Source organism: Rhipicephalus microplus, chromosome 6 (genome assembly GCF_043290135.1).
Source record: "Rhipicephalus microplus isolate Deutch F79 chromosome 6, USDA_Rmic, whole genome shotgun sequence".
Taxonomy (NCBI): domain Eukaryota; kingdom Metazoa; phylum Arthropoda; class Arachnida; order Ixodida; family Ixodidae; genus Rhipicephalus; species Rhipicephalus microplus.
In genome coordinates, this window is record NC_134705.1 from 56339721 (window position 1) to 56354572 (window position 14852).

Sequence of the window (14852 nt, forward strand, 5' to 3'; positions counted from 1 at the left end):
ATGAAGAGCTATGAGCACTGAACAAAAGATAGCACTACAACCCCGCGCAATGTCACTATTAAAAGAAGCACCTATATGCATCGAGAAATCCTAAAAAGAGCATCGGTGTCAATACAAATAGTTCAAATGTGATTTGACCACAGGTGGCATGATGATCATGTTAGAATCTTAAGTCAAGACAGAATATGTTACTGTATGTTAAGAATATGTTACAGAATATGTTACTGTATGACGAAGTAATCATATCGCATTGTCGTTCGGCCAATGGTGCACTGATGCCAGATGCAGTACAACTACACGGCTGGTGCACAGAGCTTGAAGGAGGAAATCATCATTACAGTCGACTGAGAAAGGAGTAGATTGCTAGCTCATCAGGTACTCTGCTAGTTCCTTTTTATAACTTTAGACGAGAGCAGACATCTAGGTTCTCCGGTGAGCTTGTCATAAGCCTTATTATTAGGATCACCATCATACTCAGCCTGTCTGTGCACACTGAAGGCAGAGGTGTCTGCCATGTGTCGCCAATCAACCTCGTATAGTGCTCCGTTTGTCTCCTGAGGTGGTGCATACACATAATACCAATTTAGGATATTGTGGCTTGAACTTAAGTGTGACGTGAGTTCCAGCCAGATATTGAAGAAGGCCCGCGTGCTGATAAAAAAGAAAGCCACAGTTTCACCAAAAGGGCGAAGCAATGAATGCAGTAGCAACATATCTGAATATTTTTTGAAGCAAGGCTAGCATCATTAGGAAAAATATTTATTGTAGAAAGCGCGTGCTTGCTAGGTAACCACATTTTTCGCAGCGTGGCTACAGTAAATGACCACAACAATGCTCGTGCATAGGTACGGCGTTGGTGAGAAGTTCCTTCTCTGGGCAGTGCATGCTGGTCTGGCATGAAGTGCTATACCTGGAGTGTCGACGCTGGCGGCTGTTTGTTATTTGTAGAGCGCATGTGTGGAAGGCCGCTCCAGGTACACTTTTGGCACCGTTTTTTCGGCTTGAGAGAGAAGCCCGTAGAAAATACCTCCTGCTGTGGAGGAAAGAGCCACGCGCTGACCGTTGCCGCAATAGCGCGGCTACCATAGAAGCCCTTCCCCTTGTTTGTTCGTGAGATAAGTGCGCAAGCAGACGACCTTTGACTCGAATGGCGATGTTCGCTCCACAGAAAGAGGAGGATAGCGCATTCTGCCCTTTATATACATATACATATACGTGAATGACGGCGGTGGCGACAGCGAAAACCCGCCATGACTGCCCATTTATTTGCTATCACAATATTAGCATAAGTAGGTATTGGCTGCGACCTCATGCAGGTAAGCCAAGCTGGTAATTCACATCCTCGCTAGACCAGGATTGGTTGCTTTAGTCCAGCTGCTGAGCACTAACTTGCACATTAATATATAACTAGGCACATGCAGCCCAACAGAAGAATAATTTACCGATTATGCCGGTACACCGAATACACCAACCGATCTCCGATGCGCTATGTTAAATAAATACTCTAAGCTGTCAATTGTCCAAAAAAATCTGGTTCTAGAATGGTGCGCGAAACTCGCAGTTACTTAGCATTGATCCTGGTGGGCAATTTAATATTCCGTTAAAGGTTAGCCGATCTGTAAAAACAGTGGTTCATTGGCTTCAACTTGATACGGCTCACACTAAGGTTTTCCTCGTTAAAATAAGAAAAGCTGGCTAAGAAAATCTGCTGTTCAATGCCGCGCTTGCATAAAATAAAAATTGGGTATACGCCAATTTTTGATCGCACGGCCGATTTAGGTAGGTGAAAGACTAGATATTGGCGGCAGACTTTAGAAGCGTTGATATTGTAAACTTTTAAAAATAACAGTGGGTGTCAGCGAAAAGTCGTTTTTTCTTACGTCAAATTAGTCTAACTGGCAGCAGAGAATACGTTTTAATTGCCACGTTCGATGGAACAGGACGGATTGCACATGGGCGAGAAGTATTGTGCAGCTTCGTAATTTTAATTAAAGGACAAATGAAACTCTGGCGTTCGTCCTAGCTTATCGCCTTCTTTTTGTGTACGTGTTTCTGTGTATTCTCTGGTACCCTGTCTTTAAAGTTAATGTTGTACGTATTTTTCCAACAGCGAGCATTTATAATTTAGTTACTAAGTACTGTTTAGAGAATTTTCACTTGGTAATGAACATTGCCCAGATCCAAGATCAAACAACTACTTTATGTGACTTCGCTAAGTGCTAGAATGAAACCACGGCGTTCGGGAGTATCTATGAGACACGGTTCGAGAGCATTTCTGCATATGCTTTAAGACATAACATGTCTGGTTCTATCACACTTCTTCCGTATGAGTGAAAATTACGTTTAAACTTTGCATTTTACAACGCAGAGGTGTGACATGGCGCGTGGTAAGGCTCTCGGCGGCTCGAGCGTGATCAACTATATGTTATTCGTGCGTGGTAACAAGAGGGACTTCGACGAATGGGAGCGACGACATGGCGCCACAGGTTGGTCATACAAGGACGTGCTTCCGTACTTCAAGAAGTTCGAGAACTACAAGGGGCCCAATGCCAACGGCGGTAGGCACCATTGACATTGCTATGAGGCTACTGCGAAATTTCCTTGTCCCCCTTCAGAACATCACCAGGCGAGCACATATGCTAACGTTTGTATGCCTACAATACCAGGGCTATCGCGTAGCTCTCAACATTTTACGCAGGGGTTCTAAATATGAAATGAAGAAAGTGAAAAAGTAGAATGTAGTTTGCTTCAGACGTTTCAAAAATATGGTCAATGTGGAACAAGAATTTTATATCTCACGTTCATACTGAGGTTTCTAGAGATGTAAGCGCATTTTTCCAGACCCACAGTTCAAATATAATGAAGGATTTTAAGTTTTCCTATTCAACGTGCATATATAGAAAATATTGTAAAAATGATAAAACGACCAGCATTCACATGTTTTGTCAGCCAAATCCTTATGAGTTTGACAAGCGACAAATCTGGTCTTTCTGGCTTAGTTGAAAAACTTTTATTGCTATTGCGATAGAAAGAAGTTTGAGAAGGCTAGAAGAGGTCACTCCTCACCATCACACTCTTCATTTTTTCTAACGACTTTCTGATCGAGGCTAATTATGTCCTACAGAGAGAACCAGGTTTACTGAGTCTGTACCAAATGTTTCAAAGATTGTTAGGAGGTTGCTCGGCACAGAAGAAGAGATTATTCACACAAGTTTCATGTATCGTTAATTATCAGCACAAGATAGAATATTTTTCATCACCTCAGTCCTGCCCTCATGAAGAGTGATTGTATACTCAACCGTACTGAGTTTTTGCTTGTTATATACCGTGAATTTAACTAATTGCAGTAACTTTAGTGCGTTCTTGTTTCAATTGTGCTGATGCACATTGAATGTAACGAATGAATATCTGCAACGTTATAAATAGTGTTTTTATTTTCTTAAGTGTAAAGGTTTCTTTTTCTGCGTATGATTTTCAGAGTATCGAGGTTTCAAGGGAGAGCTACCAATAACAATTCCTGTAACCAAAACAGAGCTTCAACCTGCTTTTTTGAAAGCCGGCGAAGAGTTAGGCTACAAAGTTGTCGACTACAACGCCAAAGAACAGACCGGTAAGCCTTCCAATGAGCAAAAGCTGCGAGCAGCATAATGGGCAGAACAGCTATTGTATTTCACCAGGCCGGTATACAAGCCCCACTCCCCCTTACCACGGGGATTGAGGGAGTTGTTTCAATAGCAATGAATAATGAAAATAGAGGTTTACCAAGGCCTTCAACAAATGACACCCTCCCTCATTGAAAATATTCGTGGCTGTGGGCCTGTCCTTCACAGATACATGAAGATCGATCGACTGTGCAACAATTCATACCTATGCGTCGAGTGCCACTGAGTAACAGGAACGAATGTCGAAAGCCATCGATTTGGTAGGCTGTCGTGTTGCATGTAAATGATTGTAGAGAACACAGCTGCCACCTATGCAGCTGGGCACGTTAGGCCACCGAGGTATGTCCAGCGTTTTCGTCGGAGTGTTTAGCTAGCGACACACAGATACATTTATATACAGACATGGTGCCAAGAATGCTCCTTGCGTTGTAAACATTGAAGAAGGTCTTCCGTCAGAACAGTAACAACAGAAGTATTCATTTCGACAGTTATGGCCAGAGTCTGGCCTTCTTCGGAAATAATGGTACATCTTGCTTACTCGCCTCTTTATAAAACTTTGCGCGGAAAGGAAGAGAAGAGGAAAGAGAAAGACAGCGACAGAGAGGGAAAAAACCATAAACAAAAGAAAAAAAAGGTTCATACTGCCGTCGTAGCACTGTGTATAGACTTTTCACTGATCACAAACAAAGGCCTTTAACGACAACCAGTTTTGTTATGTGTATAAATAGGCCAGAATAGTAATGAAAAAGAGCCAACAGATTTTTTACACTTCTTTTCCTTATTTCTCAAAATATATTCATAAAAACTACAAGTGATATAAAATACAATAAAATGCCTTGAACATTACGCACGTTAATTTTATTAAAAAAAACTATTAGGAGACCTTTTTTACCCTTGAAAAAATATGAAAACATCTTTTTAGTTTCGATGTTACGTGTTGGTAAATCAGTTGACCGGAAGTTTTTTTGGGGCACAATGCTTGAAACCTTAAAGTCATCTATACAACGAAAATTGAACTTATTTCTACAGAAGTAGTCGAATGACTACTGTACATTCGTTGAAGTGAGTTTGACCAATGTAATTTCATGTTTGGCAGCTATATCATTGTTTGACGTGAAAGCGGCTACGTTGACGCTGAGTGATACATGTCCATTCTGGCGACTTACGTTCATAATCAATTATTATTCATTGAGAGGTAGGTGCTTGTGGTAGCTTTAGTTAGTAGGACTGAGAGCGGAATCAGGGAAGACGGTGTGAAATTTTTCGCGTGAACCCTGCCTTCCCCACCACTTACCCACCGTTTTTTTATTCCGTATTCGGGAGATCTTAGTTTTGCAGTTGGTGGCTGTTTGACATGTCCAGATGAAGAAACATTGATCGGTTAGTGCGATAGACCTTTATAATAATGGTTGTAAGCTTGACAGCAGTGAATGCCCCTGCCCTAGCCACTCGTGGGTGCTTCAAGGCGTGACATTGCGACGTGTGATGGGGCGAGTGTTATATAATTATCGGGGAAGGGTCCAGAGGAAACGCAGTGTGTGTGTATAAAGTGCTGTAACAAGCAGTAAGTTGAAAAAGCGTAGTGAATGTAGCGCAATGTTGCAGACCTAGTTTGCTAGTCTCCCTCACATGATTTTGCTCCTGCCAGGGAAGCCCAGCATGATCACCTTGAACAATGGCATCGTCGGCATTTTGTTGAACGCCGCAGTGACAGAAGAACGATAATCGCCGTACAGTTTTCTAGCGTTTGCCATCGCACTGTAAATTGTAATTGGAAAAACGTTACATTGGTGATTATTCATACTGATTGGAGTATTTGTTCACCTATGTGAAAAAATTAAGAAACTGTAAAGACGCGCACGTGTGACAATACATGACAACCTAAACAGATATGCATTGGCAAAATATGCGCAGGCTTTTCACCTGTGCAGGCTAACATGTTCGAAAGTCGCCGCTGGAGCGCCGCCAAGAGCTTCATCAGGCCAGTGCACAAGAAAAGAGCAAGAAACCTGCACATATCGCTGCGGAGCAGAGCCACGATGGTATGACCGCAGAGCCGCAAATGAACTGTGATTTAATGCTCAAGTTAGTGCTAGTTAAAAAATTAGTGGGGAAAGACAACGCAGCAACAAACAGTGGTCCAAAGGAGAGGGATGAGGACAAGTGGTAATTGTTACGTCTAGGTGAATGTGAATACGTGCGATCCAGTCGCAATTTTAGGTGACCAATAGTACACTACAGCCCCATGCAATTCTGATGCCTCTTGCAAAATTCACGCGTTTTCGACGCCTTTTTATGTGGCATAGTTAATGATTACTTTCAGTATTTATAGAACTGCTGGTGGAAAATATTACTGATTTAAGGGCATTAATACCCCCGGGGTCAATAAATTTTCTACACGTGTATTATTCCGGTGTACCTCTGGCTCTAAAAGGCAATGCCAACACGTGTTCATGTGTCCATGTTGGGTTTATACTGACCCTCCAGTTATGTGATCTTTAATAAACCTCTTACAATTTATGTTCTGAATCTGCTGATTGTACGCTATCCCAATTCCCCCTTGATTTTTATGGGCGATTTCAATTTTCCCGGTATTGTATGGCGTGCCGACTCCGTTAGCGTAAAACAAAACTTAACAGAAAATATAGAATTTTTGAATTTGTGTACGGACTTTAACCTCACTCAGCTTGTTCTTGAGCCCACGCGGTCAACATCAACCTGTTCTAACACTCTAGACCTCGTACTTACAACTTCACCTGATCTCATTTCTTCGATAACTTATCTCGATGGACTAAGCGTTCACATGTTACTACATTTCACAGCGCAAGCTCACCGCCCCTCGAGATCTAAGGTTTTCAAAATTATTAGGGATTATTCGCGTGCGAATACAGCACTAAATTACAGCAGAAATGGAACGTTTTACTGAGGAATTCATAACTAACTATGAAGAACGATCTGTCAATGATAACTGGTTGCTTTTCAAAAACAAATTATTTTTGCTCAACGAACATGTACCCACCAGAAGGATTTGCACTAAACCTCGCTCGCCTTGGTTTGGTTCCACTTTACGCCGACTCCGCGACAAAAAGAAGCGTCTGTTCCGAAGCGCTAAACGTTCTAACCTCCCCAGCCGTTGGTCTGAGTACTATAGCATAAACAAAGAATATAACGACGCTGTTAGCAACGCAAAAACAACATTTTCAATTCCACACTGTCCGCTCTTCTTCAGACTAATCCCCGCAAATTCTGGAGCATAATGAGAGGTGAATCTCGATTTATTATTCAATTAACATGTTCTGACCTGGTAGTACCACCTGACCAATGCTGCACGATTCCAAATAATGCTTTTTTTTCAGTGTTTCAAACAACAGCCCCTTCATTCTATCCCCATGTACCCATGCCAATTTTCCGCCCATGGTACCTATTTTTGTTGGCTCGGTTGTCTTAACAAGCCTAATTCAGGGTTTAAAAATGTCTTCTTCTGCAGGCCCCGATGAAATTTGCTCTAAAATGTTGAAATTAACAGAAGTGTATTCATTCAGTGTCCTTGCAAAGCTTTTTTATCAGTCATTACAGTGTTCATCGCTACCCGCTGATTGGAATTCCGGAAAGGTGGTTCCCGTCTATAAGTCAGGTAACCCGCATCTTCCAGAAAACTATCGACCAATATCTCTCACAAGCATTTTCTGTACGCTACTCGAACATATTATTTTCTCTCATTTAATGGAGTTCCTTGAAACAAATTCCTTTTTTCATCCTTCCCAACATGGCTTCAGGAGAACATTTTCATGCGAAACCCAACTAGTATCTTTCACTAACGATCTATTTGCCAACTCTGACGAAGGTTACGACACTCATTGCATTTTTATTGATTTTCATAAGGCATTCGATACCGTTCCTCAAGAACTTCTCCTCGTTAAAATAAATCAATTGAACCTTGACCCTAATGTGCTAGGCTGGATTAAGTCATTTCTCTCTAACAGGTCGCAATATGTGACTGCGAACAACTATTCTTCCGATACCTCTGCCGTAACATCAGGGGTGCCGCAGTGCTCTGTGTTAGGTCCATTGTTATTTTTGATTTATATAAACGACCTTCCTAATTGTGTTAAGTTTTCAAACATTAAATTATTTGCTGATTATTGTGTGCTGTATTCCAAAATCACTAACCCAACTGCTTCTATCAGACTTCAGAATGACCTACACACTAAACGAAAATGACCTAAAATAACCTCAAAAACTGGGTAAACCATTTGTCCTCTAGCGCACTACCTTTCCTGGGTTTTTTTTACCACCTACTACCGAGGTAAAAATTTACTCTCGTGCTAACTGAGTTTTTGAACGTAGGGAGAGTAGTAAATATTTACCCAAGTGAGGTTTTCAGCAAGTATAGAGGGAGTAAATTTTTACTACCTTCACAAGGTTTTTGAGGCTATTACTGGGAGTTATTTCTGGTGGTAAAAAAATTAAAATTGACGGGTGCATTCGCCCAGAGACGATAAATTTATTGAATAGCAGAACTGATTGAATTTATTGAACGGCAGAATTGGTGACACATAGATTCACATACAGACAAACACGCACACACAACAAATGCAGAATAATACACCACTAGAACAGACTGCATGCGTTGCTCAACTACTCTTTGACAGTCCGGTATATATATATAGGCACGACTTTCTGACCGGCCCTGTAGGACCAGTAAAAGAGCTCTTTTTCTGCATCGATAAAAAAGAACAGTTGAAGGTGCAAGCGTAAACATAAGGTGGGCTGCGGGACACTAAATGTCACACCGACCTTTTATTGTAAATCTACCCATCTCACCTTTTTGAGTATCCAATAATTACTTGGCACACCGGGCTCATGGCCCCACGCGTGTTAGCACTGCTGATGCACAAGTCCATAAAATATACCTAAGTACGCACAAACTATGGTAGCTCAATGATTTTCATTGAGCGACGGTGCACAAACACAGTAGCAGCACGTATTCATCACAACGGGCGTAGAGGAGCGGTGCACGCCTGCACACAAGCTTCTTACCGACGGCGCACTAGGCCTTTTTGAGGAGCACGGCTATCCGATGACACACAGCTGGCGATCACAGAACACATATCCTGTGCGAATTTCGTCGTCGTTCCAGACACAAATGAACACGTGGCCACTATCTTACGGGGACGGGGCGGTGTAAATGCCACCGTCCGGGTTTTCTTCGTGCTCACCGGCAGCCGTTTGTTGGTCCCGTCTGCCTCGTATAGGCTTTGCGCTACATGTTTGAGAGCAGTTGGTGCATGAGGTGGGCAATTCGGGCAGCACTTTACTCATGCAGACATCGCCTACTGTGGAACAAAACATAATCGATGCTTCTTTCACCTGCCCCGGCGACACACTCCCACTGGTCACTGGCGGCCGCGGCTCGGTGCCGACGACAGAGTGAAGCATTTTGCTTATTGCTTCTCCAGTAGGCAAGCACGGACGATGACACCAGATTGATTTTGTTACCACTGGCAGATATTCGCGATTCGGCTCGGAAGCGAGATATCCGCGACGTGCAGGTTCGGAGGCGTTCGGAAGCGCACGGTCGTTTGACGATGTAGGAAACACGTGAAATCCATCAGCCCAACCAGACACACAGATACCGAGCTTATTGCACCGTCTGTCTCCAAGGCACCACCGCCGAGCAAAAGCCAACAATTTGCGAAAATATGCAGGACAAGTTTCCTGAGCAGGTTTTCTTTCTTTTTTTTTTCTTCTTTTGAGACCCCCCCCCCCCCCCGTCTTTTTTTCTTTTTCGTTCACAGAATGCTGTTCACGCTTGTTGTGCTTATGCTGCCCCCAGTTCCAGTGAAAGTGCGTTGACTCGATGTCAGTCCCGAGGCACGGCGATGCCAAAAAAAAAAAAAAACTGTGGTCCTCGCGTACCTTCAGGAGAGCGTCACAATGGGGCAAAAGCCACCGAAGCAGCTGCACCTTGCAGTCACGTGGTAATAAACTCTGAAACGCAGGTTAAAAATCACGTGACTGAAAACTCCCTAAGTGGTAAAACTAGATTTTGACATCCTTTTACTACTTGCCTGAGAGGTGGTGGTAAAACTATGTCATGTACCATCTTTTACTCCTACACGAGGTAGTAATTTTAAACGCAAGAGAGTTTTCAGAGGTCATGAGCCGCAAAAACCCCAAACTCGGATAGTTTTTGCTTACAGTGTAGATAACGTGTCTCTTTGGTGTCGTGACTGGCGGATGAAACTTAATTCAACCAAATGTAAAAGCATGCGTGTATCTCAAAAAACTTCAGCTTCTAACACTTGCATGTATCTTCTTAATGATGCTCCCTTATCCTCAGTGCACTCGTATAAATATCTTGGGCTTAGCATTACTAACAATCTATCCTGGCAGAAACACGTCGAATACGTCACTAATAATGCTAACCGCATGCTCAGATATTTGCGAAGAAACTTTTTTTCCGTACCTATGTCAGTGAAACTAAACCTTTACGAAACGTTAGTACGCCCTAAACTGGAATACGCATGCGCCATCTGAGATCCCGGTCAAGTAACCCTATCTCTCACTCTAGAAGCCGTTCAAAATCGCGCAGCCCGTTTCATTTTGCACAATTATTCCCGTCATGCCAGCATCACAGCCATAAAAAATCTCTGAACCTAACCGACTTATCGATCCGTCGAAAATTCTCTCATCTTTCTCTTTTTCATCAAATTTATCATTACAATCCATCTTTAAAAGAGAGCCTTCTCTCTTTCCCCTCTTACATTTCACCTCGTTTCGAACATTGGTTTGAAGTAGGTGTGCCATTTTACCGAACAAACCACTACAGTGATTCTTTCATTCAAAGAACAAGCAAAGACTGGAACTGCCTTTCCGCTTCCATCGCATCCCTCATCGACCCTGCAAACTTCAAACTCTTCATTTTGCAGCAATTGTAACATTTCGCTTACTTTTGTTCTATAACCCCACTCCATTCTGTAAAGCCTTCGGGCATGGAAAGTATTCAAATAAATAAATAAATAAATATAGAAAAATTTTATCAGAAGGAACAAAGTCATATATAAGGCTATAGCCTTACACTACATTCTATGGAGTGAGATTACAATTTTTCGAGAAGGCCAATCTGTTATTTCTGAGGTTATTTGTTTTTACAGCGAAACTATATCACCATATTCGCCCAAAACTTCATGGCTGTCTCTGGCGCTGTTCCTCCTCGAATTAGAGTTAGTGCAAATTGTAATATTATTTTCACAACAACCAGTGGTACAACTGAAGGTCGCATTTCAAAACAATATTTTATTTTATTCCGGGTATCTTGTAAAGGCAACACTCTCCGTAAACGCGTTGTAGCGGTGACGAGAGTGTAAAGTACTCTGAAGATGTTTGGAGAATGTTTTCAGGAGTGTTATTCCATACAAATAAAAGAGTTCAGAAAAATGAATTTGAAACAAAATTTACCTAATGGGCCCTTGTTTTACAGCAGTAGGCACACGCTATCGAATAATTCGAACCTAAATTTTGGCATAACAATTCTTCTCAAGTCTTTCTCTCAACCTATAGAGCTATGTGAGTTCATTGCCGATTAGAATTTGGCAGCAAAAGAAACATGTGAGATATTAGTTCACAAAATTTGCAGAGAGAACATCCTAGTTTAGAAAAAAATACAGAAAGAGTTAGTGAAACAATCCTTGTATGTCACTAAGCTAAACAAATTGGCCGCATATCCACGGAGTGAATCATGGAGAGTGCAACGAAGCATTCATTCGTCCATTCGTTCCTGCTTCCATCCGTCCATGCGTCCACCCGTGTGACCGTCTCTGCGTCCATCCGCCCGTCCGCGCGTGCGTCTGTTCGTGCGTCCGTCTCTGCGTTCGTCCATGCATCTGCCCCTGCGTCCGTTCATGCGTCCATTTATGCATCTGTCTGTGTGTCCGTTAGTCCATCTATTCAACACTCCGAGTACCACCATCTCGCATCTCTTCATCATATATTTCCCATATAGAAGCACCGCCATCCAGCGGACATTCCAAGGACTAAACAAGAGGTGGCACACGCACACTTTCTTACGGCTTGCGCTTCGGGTCTACTTCCCACCTTTAACCACCTCGAGTTCATGGTATATACTAGTTCACTGTATTCATGGCACTGCGGCCCAACGTTCGCTAAACCATTCTAAAACGAAGCAGGCTACGCCTAGCGAGTATCAGATAGCAACCTTTTCCTGTCAGATAGTGCTCAATGCACATGGCAATGGCTGCTAATGGGAAATGAGAGACAGGAAAATTCAGCTTTTACTTTCTTACGACTTGCGCTTTGTATCTACTTCCCACCTTTAACCACCTTGAGTTCATGGTATATACTAGTTCATTGTGTTCATGGCACTGCGGCTAAACGCTCACTAAACATCTTTAAAACTAAGGAGGTTACACCCAGCGAGTATTACGCAGCAACCCTTTCTTGTCAGATAGTGCTCAATGTAGATGTCAATGGCTGCTAATGTAGATAGCAGCGTGCGCGTTAACTAAAAGCCGAATGCGCTTGTCTCTCATTCCCCATTAGCAGCCATTAGCATGTACATTGAGGACTATTTTTTATTGTTCAACAACGCACAGGGGAAATCTCTCACCGGCACCACATTGGAGGTGAAAATGTTATACTTGTACATACTACAACGGCTGCGAGGGATGAACGGGTGCCGTTATAAGGAGCTCCGCCCCTAAAATTCAACAGTACACCGAGCGACAGTTCTTTAAAATGTGTTTGCTAGGTCCGTTGGACTGATGCGACTGTTATTTGCACGTGCTTTGAGAAAAAAGAGTAGTTGCATCTGGTATTAGAGACAGCCTCTAAAGATAGAAAGCATTGAACTTACCTCGAAACAATACCTCCATGAACCTATGTAATCTTTCCATCTTGTTAGCATATGTAACTGATTTTTTTCTTTTTCGTACGTATTTTCTTCTCATGAAACACATATAGATCCGTGTTCATTTCGTGACAACTGTATATTGTTACTACCTCAGCAATTTGGTCCTGGCACAATATACCTACAATAGATTTAAACTGTTCATGTTCTTCCCTTACTGGGACAACCACCATCCAGTACTTAATGGGGACGCTTTAACACTTTTTCAAGTAGCCACCAAATAAAATGACTAAATGATTTTAATGATTAACGACTTCACTACGCAAAAATGTTTAGAATCCTTGCAGCACAATCTAAGTTGCTAAGATTTGTCGCACGCTGCCATAGCATTCTCTCTTCTCTCGAAAAGACGGAAGCATTAATAAAGCGGGCCTCGTATTCTTGAGCACTTTGTGTCTTTTTTTTTTACTTCGAATATGTCACTTTTTTACCACGATCGTGCGCTCCGCGTGGACAAGTTCTGAACTCCCGCGAAGCTTTCCGTAACGACCGAGCGCGTCATGCAAAAATCAGTCAATGGCTGAAAGAACGGCTGTGACAATTGATTTCTGAGCTTATTCGGTCATTTTGTTGACAGAAAAGAAAGCAGGTCTCAGCTGAACTTGAGAATTTATGGTGAGTTAGAGGCCACGTGCTGTGTGTGCTCTGTTATTCGGCTCACATGTTCTCGCGAGTCTTTGCTACCGATAGGCAGCGTTTTTGACCATGCTATAAAGCGTCACAGCAACCCTTTCAATTTTGGAAGCTTGTTTAACCTATGCGGTTAACATCACCGTGAGTGACCAGCCTTCTTTTTGACCAAGTACGAACTGATGGACAAACAAGTAATTGATTGATATGTGGGTTTGAACGTCCCAAAACCACCATACGAATATGAGAGACGCCGTAGTGCAGGACTCCGGAAAGTATGACCACCTGGGGTTCTTTGACGTGCAACCAATTCTAAGCACACGGGCCTACAGCATTTGCGCATCCATCGGCAATGCAGCTGCCGCTGCCGGGATTCGATCCCGCTATCTGCGGGTCAGTAACCGAGTACCCTAGCCAGTAGAACACCGCGGTGGGACGAAAACGAAGGGCACTTTTCGTGCGGAGGCAAGGGATAATTCAACGCACTAAAAGCCTTACTTTCGGTGGAAAATAAAGGAAATTGATTTATTATGAAACTTTTGAACGATCCTTGAGACAGCATGAGCATAAACGTTACGAGAAGCATTGCTTAAGTATGAAAAGCAGAACGTTGTTTTTTTTTTTTTTGCCTGATCGAACGAAAGTGCTCAAACTTCAAATATGGAGTGAGGTGATAAAAGCGTGCGCTTTTCAAACAGAGTGGTCTGGAGATAGCGAGTGACTCTCTTCTGATAGGAGCTTGCCCATCACAGCGAGCTGCTACTGAGCCAGAGATATGTAACCTTCACACGCGAAGTGTCGACCAGTGTGCACTTTCACAGTCTTACTATGCATTATTTGACTCGCCAAAACAAACGGGATGGTGTAGAAAACTATTCGACGTTTCAGTTTTGATCACACGAGCACTTAGAGGAATTTGAGTGAAATCCTTTCATGGCAAGATTTCTTCTTGGTAAGATGGCGCCGTGACGTTACAAAGTGCCACGTGCAATAGTAGACCCTGCTCGCCATTTATTCATACCGCAAAGCTATAACACTGATGGTTTCTGTTTCGTGGCCACATCCTCCCAGCAGACATGAAAGTTTTCGACCGATGTAGCTTGGAGGTCACTGGTTAAGCGTAAATTTTCTGGGTATCTGATAAACCACTTAGCTAGCTCTAAAAAAAGCAGCTGAGTACGCTCTTATTAACATTTTTCATCCCAACTTGCAGGTTGTGTTCGACGAGAAACGTGCTGTTGGCGTGAAATTCATTAAAGATGGCAAAGAGAAGACGGTAAAGGCTAAGCGGGAGGTGATTCTCTCTGGCGGAACAATCGGAAGCACACAGCTCCTACTCTTGTCCGGTGTCGGCCCGAAAGATGACCTTCACAAGCTGGGCGTACGTAATAACGGACAAGAAAGTATTTTCCTAAATATAGAAACAATTCCTTATTCCCTAAATGTACACCTGTCTTGTCTACACTTGCGTTGTGATATCATAATATGAGCTGCATATTTTAGCTATGGTCAAGTTATTATTTTATCACACACAGTTCTAAACTTTGCAGTAGTCAAATTTAGTTTAGTAGACCAAATTCATTCGCTTTTGTAAAACATGGCGTATTAGGGCAATATGCACTAAACTCGTT

General features: G+C 42.6%; 1 protein-coding gene across 1 annotated transcript in view; it reads left to right on the top strand.

The window, feature by feature from the left end:
• The window catches only part of LOC142764775 (glucose dehydrogenase [FAD, quinone]-like), a 73086-nt gene that overhangs the window by 16834 nt on the left and 41400 nt on the right, over window positions 1–14852 (top strand). The window contains exons 3-6 of the mRNA XM_075865298.1: window positions 2369–2558; window positions 3479–3610; window positions 5577–5704; window positions 14435–14602. Coding sequence (XP_075721413.1) covers window positions 2369–2558; window positions 3479–3610; window positions 5577–5704; window positions 14435–14602 — 618 coding nt within the window. The remainder of the gene's footprint in view (window positions 1–2368; window positions 2559–3478; window positions 3611–5576; window positions 5705–14434; window positions 14603–14852) is intronic.